Source organism: Austrofundulus limnaeus, unplaced genomic scaffold (genome assembly GCF_001266775.1).
Source record: "Austrofundulus limnaeus strain Quisiro unplaced genomic scaffold, Austrofundulus_limnaeus-1.0 Scaffold204, whole genome shotgun sequence".
Classification (NCBI taxonomy): Eukaryota; Metazoa; Chordata; class Actinopteri; order Cyprinodontiformes; family Rivulidae; genus Austrofundulus; species Austrofundulus limnaeus.
In genome coordinates this window covers 400,986-407,303 of record NW_013952606.1, presented here as the reverse complement: position 1 = coordinate 407,303, position 6,318 = coordinate 400,986, and the positions used below count along the sequence as shown (strand labels likewise).

The following is a 6,318-nucleotide window of genomic DNA, read 5'->3' as shown; positions in this document are numbered from 1 at the left end:
ATCATCTATAGATCAGAACTTAATAAACATTAACACACAATTTAGAATTAGCATAGCATTCTATCACATTTATTTTTATGAACATTATTTATATACTTCTTATATTTTGTCTTGAATTCTAAGCCATTCCACAAAACCACTCCACAAACTGATATACACAAACTTTTAAGAGTGCTGCGTACACATGGTTGCATTAGATTACCCTACCCTCTCTAACTTTAAATAAACTTTGAATATTCTTTGGAAGCATATTGTTTCTAGCTTTAAACATCACCTGTGCAGTTTTAAATTGTACCAAAACCATAAATTTCCTAAGTTGTGATTTGAAAAAGAGTGGATTTGTATGTTCCCGATACCAAACATTGTGTATCATTCTTAATGCTCTTTTTTGCAGTGTACATATTTTTTGTAGAGAACTTTTATATTCGTTACCCCAGACTTCAACACAATACTCTAAACATGGCAGTAACATAGTACAGTGTAGTGTGCATAGTTTTGTTGTTCAAATTATGCCTAGTTTTTCCTAATATCCGAATACTTTTTACATCTTATTACACACATTTGATATGGTGTGATCCAAAATTACACCTAGAAACATATGTTGAAAAACTTGTTCAGTTTTTACATTACTAATTTCCAGCCTTACAGTTGTATTAATTTCTCTATTTCCAAAAAAACATAAATTTTGTCTTACTTAAATTTAAAGGTAATTGCTTTCTATCAAACCACAACTTCCAAAAGCTGTTTTAAATCATCCCCAGAACAAAAAATAGTTCTATCATCTGCAAATACAACAAAATGTAATACTTTTGTCACTCTAAATATATCATTAATATACAATATAAACAGTTTGGGACCCAGAACTGAGCCTTGTGGAACACCACATGTAATATCCAAGCATGAAGATTTAGACTGACCAATTTGTACATATTGCTGTCTATTATCAAGATAACTTTTTAGCCAGTTATGTACTGCTCCTGTCCCTCCATATCTTTCCATTTTGTATATTAGTAATTTATGATCAGTCATATTTTTCAAACAGGAGCCTGCAAAAGAAGACTTGACCGTATCAGAGAAGTTCCAGCTCGTCCTGGATGTKGCACAAAAAGCACAGGTACCTTCCTGTTTCTAACACGTGTCCAATCCATCCACAAACACGAGTAACGCTGACGCCTCTGCTCTCTGCAGAACCTCTTTGGGAAGATGGCTGACGTGTTGGAGAAGATAAAAAAGTAAAGTATTGGAGACTTTCTTTGCTTTACACCTCTGAGCACGTCTGCAGCACCGCATCCATTATTGAACCCCTGAACCTGTGTGTGTTTGTGTTGCAGCCTGTTCATGTGGGTGCAGCCTGAGAGCACCAGGAAGCTTTACATCTGCCTGTGGGTGGCTTTCATCTGCTCCTGCGTGCTGCCGTACAAGCTGCTGGGCTTCATGATGGGTACAAAGACTTATTATCACAAATGTTGTGTCCACTGTTGGCTCAGATCCTGCTGGATTCTGAACTAATAGCTCCAGTGTTGCGTGGTTAAAGCCATCTTTTGCTCCTCTCTGCAGGTGTTTACGCCGGCATCAAGTTCTTCATCATAGACTTCCTGTTTAAGAGCTGCCCGAAGCTCCGGGACAAGTACGACACRCCGTACATCGTGTGGAACAGCCTCCCCACGGACCCCCAGCTCAAAGAGAGGACCAACGCCACCGTGTCTCGGCGGGTGAGCAAACATCCTCCCGTAACTGTCCGACCATCGGAGCGTGTGCTGAGGGGGTCTCTGTAGTTGAACCCACCCACTGACGGCCCCTCATATAGAAGGAAGATCAATAAAACATCACATCCCAGTGTGTGTGTGTGTGTGTGTGTGTGTTGTGTGTGTGTGTGTCACAGGTGTGTTCTGTCGTTTCTCTCACAGCTTTCCAGCATTGAGAAGGTAGGAGCTTCTGGTGTGTCCCTTTGCTTCCAGGTGTCCCAATCCTCTGTGTGTGTGTGTGTGTGTGTGTGTGTGTGTGTGTGTGTGTGTGTGTGTGTGTGTGTGTGTGTGTGCGCGTGTGTAAAAGGATCATAAATGTCTTGTTTTGTCTTCAAGTTTAAAACCAGCAGAGACATTTCTGATCTACATATTTAGTTTTAGTTTAGTTAAATTCCTCGTTAGCTAATTTAAGCCCCGCCCCTTCCTTTAACAAACTCTATTTCACCCAGAAGTGTCGTCCCTTTAGTCTTTGTTGATTGCTGTAAACGTTAATGTAGAATAAACCAGATGTTTGTCCAAGAATGTAAACAAGTCAGTTTTTAGTTATTATTATTATTTTATTTATTTATTTATTTTTGGGAGGGGGTCTTGTTTCTGTGACGCTCTGGATGCTGAGTGAAGCCTGATGCACATTTAACATAAAACCATGATAGAAGTGGTTTTACCATCTGTCTGTATCTTTCTATCAGCAGGGATTACAGGAGCTTCATACAGAGATGTGACCTGTTTCTGCTCTTCTCTCTTTTTCCCTTTTGACTTTTTTGTTGTCTTGTTTTTGTTTGTTTTTTTTTCCTTCCTGTTTCTTCTCTGTCTCGTCTGCCTCCAGGTTCAGCCAGTCGTGTCACGGAGCAGCCTYGCCACCATCCCCTCCGGTGTGAGCCGGGAGGAGGAGACGGGTCGCTCCCACAGCACCAAGAAGGGCGTCTTTCACGAGATCTTCAACCTGCCGGAGTCAGAGCGCCCTCTGGCGGGTGAGTGGAGACATTACAGCTCTGAACATGGAGAATAAASCAGCTTCATCGGTAACAGTTTGGCTCTTTGTGCTGTTTTTTTTTTGTCCAGTGTGTGAAAACGGCTGGAGGTGCTGCCTGATCAACAGAGACAGGAAGATGCCCACAGATTACATCAGGAACGGAGTTCTTTACGTCACAGAGAAGTGAGTTCTCTGAAAAGTTCATTAAAGCTGATGAAGCAGGAGGCCTGATGTCTGACGGCTGCTCGTCTCTGTCTCTCAGTTACCTCTGCTTCGAGAGCTCCAGCTCCAAATCTGGCTCCTCCAAGAAAAACAAAGTCATCAAGCTGGTGGACATCACAGACATCCAGAAGGTATTACTGAAGGCAACCTACTGCACGAAGCTTAACTCAAAAACACAGCCTCTGATTGGCTCTGAGCCTTTTAATGAGGCCAGTTTACCATCAGAGACACCATAATCTGTAACTTTGTTCATTTGTTTTTATTTAATTATTTAAGAAACATTTTACTTTCATTTTATACTCTAATATATAAATATATATATATTTTGTCTAGTTAGCTAGTTATAAAGTAAAACATTTATTCTTCCCATTATCAGATTATTGAAGGTGGAGCTAGGTAAGGTTTTTAAAAAGAAACTAATAAAATATAGTCTGCAGTTAGTTAAAGTATTTAGCATTTATTTATTTACAGACAGACAGCTGTTATTAAAATGTTGTTTAACAAGCTCCACCTTAAATGGTCTGAAAACAACTTTCTGTTTTTCCTGTTTTTAAAACCTAAATGGAAAAATGAAAAATCAAACTGATAAAAAATCCACAGTGTTTTGATTTTTGCTTCGGTTAGCTAAATTCACAATAAAATAAAGTATACGGTTGTTTTAAAATGTAGATTGAAAAAGACAGAAATCATAAAGAAGAAGAGTTGTTCAGTTTAAAAACAGAAACTTATCTTAAACATATTGGCCGTGGCTTTTCATATTAAAGCAGTTTGTTTACCAGATCGTCAGCTCTTAATGACACTCATCACCTTGTCATTGCTTCAACCATTCAAATAAAAAAAAAAAACACTGTAGCCTTTTTCTTTTTTTTCTAATTTAGCTTTAAAAGAAAAAGGCTAAAAAACACTAGCCTGGTGAAAACCAGACCCTTGTYCTTGGCTTTGCTTCGTGCAGAGGCTCTGGACTCTCAGCTACAGAGAAGGGATTTCTTGCTGGAGGCGTGGCCTCTGTCGAAGTTTAAAACGATTGGATCTGATTTACCCAATCACWAACAGTTGGCCGCAACGTATGGAGCTCGCAGCTCCACCGTGAAGGAGGCTAAGCTAAGAAGCTAACCAGAAATTGCATATGCTGTTCGCTAATTGGTCCTGGTAAAGGTTAGGTTAGGTTAACCCCTGACTCTAACCAGAGCAGCAGGCAGGTGTGTGCGTTTAAGCTAACGTGATTGAATTTTCTCCTCCACAGTATAAAGTCTTATCAGTCCTGCCAGGAAGTGGGATGGGCATCTCTATAGCCACTCCTTCCACTCAGAAGGTTCAGTTTGTTGGACTTTCATTCAGCTTTTCTGCACTGGAAACAAAAAAACCCTTGTGCTAACCACTTCCTGTCTCCTCCAGCCGCTGGTGTTCGGTGCCATGATCCACAGAGACGAGGCGTTCGAGACAATCTTCACTCAGTACATGAAGATCCTGACCACCTCCAACCCACCGGCCAGCCCCGAGCTTTAGCCTGCCAAGCCTCCTCCACAGCGGGGCTGAACACAGAGGCAGAGAGCCTCCTCCTGGAGGACTCCTCCTTCCTCCGGCGGCGGGTGGGCGGYGGCCTCCTGAACCAGCGCCGGCCTCAGCAGGTGGAGGCTGCGCTGTAAAGGAGGAGATCCTGACGGAGGATCAGTTTTTATCACTTTAAAGGAGCCGGTTCTCCTCTAAGACCTCACAGACCAACAGACTCGCTGGATGACTTGTTCCTGTGTTTGCATGTGTGAGTGTGGCTGCACCGTTTTTTACTTTTATTTTCCCACCGGAGTGAAGTCTGATGAGGTAGGAAGACTTAAAAACTAAAAAAACTGGTAAAAAACAAACTTCATGTTAAACCGGTGCGTGTTAGCGTCTTTAAAACGTGTTTAATTAACTGTGAAAAGGCCTTTTTTTGTTAGTTGATTGTATCTTTTTTTTTTAAACGTGGGTCGTCACTACGTTCAGCCTCTGCTTCTGTGTTTGTTGGTGTGCACAGTCCGTGAAACGTGATGTAATTTTATGCCTTTTTGTTGTTATTTTTGTAACAAACGAGCCTTTTTTTAGTGGCGTAGCTGCCGGTTCTGAGACGAGCACAACACTGACTGCCATTAGACACAGCTGGGGCAGRACTGGGCTGAGTGTAGTTTTATTTACGTTGCTGGATTTTACCTGCAGTTGTTGAGATTTCTAACTTTTTAAACGCTTTCATCTCATCGCTGCTTTTCYAGTCCCGTGTTCACCCGGACGCTACAGTCTGACAGTATTTAAGARTCTAAGATGTAAACCTGCTTTATAGGGGGAATTAAAATCTGATGGAGGATTTATTTTCTAAAGCTGAGCTGATGAGCTACAGGAACACGCCTGCAGCTGAAGGTGGGTGAGCGAGCGTTTTTCCTCAGAAACAAAGCTGGATCTTTGTTCTCTCGCAGAACGGTGTAGAAAGTCGATGCCAAACCTCCGACTGTCCCTGCAGCACAGCCTGTTGTCCCACAGCACTGTTTAAAGGGAAACCTTGACATGGACTTTGATTAGCTGAGTCAGCACTTTAACCGTGTTTCAGRTCCTCCTGTAAGGCAGAGATCTGGGATTAGCTGCCCGTCAGAGCTGCCTTGATGTCGAGGCTTCTCTCGCCCACCGACCCGACTGGATATGAAGCTGACAGRAGTGCAGCTGACCAGTTCAAACATTCAGTTTTTTTCTTTTTACTGCCTTCGTAAACGTGGCTCTTTTTATTTTTCCTGTCAGACGCTGAAGCAGGCCGTCGTCTCTGTGCGATCACATGGTTTTATTTTGCCTTTTAGCACCTGATCTGTCTGTTTTTGCTCAGACGAAGCACAGAATGTATCATGTTTTTAACGTCTTAAACGTTCTGTTTTTATTTTTGCCAAATCTTTGATTTCCTGTCGGCCATGTTCTGCCTCATGTTTACAGAAAGCTATTGCAGGTGTTTTTGTTTTGTTTTAGTTTTGAAATGACCCAGTTTGAATTCCTGTCACTGTGGAGTGATGAAGACTGGAAACACGAGATCAGTTCAGTATTTTTAATGAGTCAAGTTCAGATTTTAGAAATCTGAAAGTAGCAAAGTGTTGAAGGAAGAGCGGACACGGCCGCTTTCAACCAACACCTCTGGTTTTGACCGTCTCTTCTCTAAGAAAGAAACAATCAGCAACGTAGACAAGATGTGGTCCAAACGTTTTTTTAATGGGGTTCTGTGTAAAAGTTATAAACAGTGTCTTACCTGTTGTAGATAGATTTTTACCTGACCTCACTTTGTTTTGCTAAATACCATGACAACATACAATATTATTGAATATCACTACAATCTGTCGGCATCTGCTGTGTGTATATACTGTATATATATAT

At 41.5% G+C, this 6,318-nt stretch overlaps 1 protein-coding gene across 3 annotated transcripts in view; it reads left to right on the top strand.

The window, feature by feature from the left end:
- Positions 1 to 5,819, top strand: part of gramd4a (GRAM domain containing 4a) — a 38,830-nt gene extending 33,011 nt beyond the window's left edge. For all 3 annotated transcript variants that reach the window (XM_014018841.1, XM_014018840.1, XM_014018838.1), the window contains 9 exons: positions 1,043 to 1,114; positions 1,189 to 1,232; positions 1,332 to 1,441; positions 1,558 to 1,712; positions 2,572 to 2,716; positions 2,808 to 2,901; positions 2,981 to 3,071; positions 4,184 to 4,252; positions 4,336 to 5,819. In XM_014018841.1, the coding sequence (XP_013874295.1) occupies positions 1,043 to 1,114; positions 1,189 to 1,232; positions 1,332 to 1,441; positions 1,558 to 1,712; positions 2,572 to 2,716; positions 2,808 to 2,901; positions 2,981 to 3,071; positions 4,184 to 4,252; positions 4,336 to 4,446 (891 nt within the window). In that variant the 3' untranslated portion in view covers positions 4,447 to 5,819. The remainder of the gene's footprint in view (positions 1 to 1,042; positions 1,115 to 1,188; positions 1,233 to 1,331; positions 1,442 to 1,557; positions 1,713 to 2,571; positions 2,717 to 2,807; positions 2,902 to 2,980; positions 3,072 to 4,183; positions 4,253 to 4,335) is intronic.
- The last annotated feature ends 499 nt before the right edge of the window (positions 5,820 to 6,318 follow it).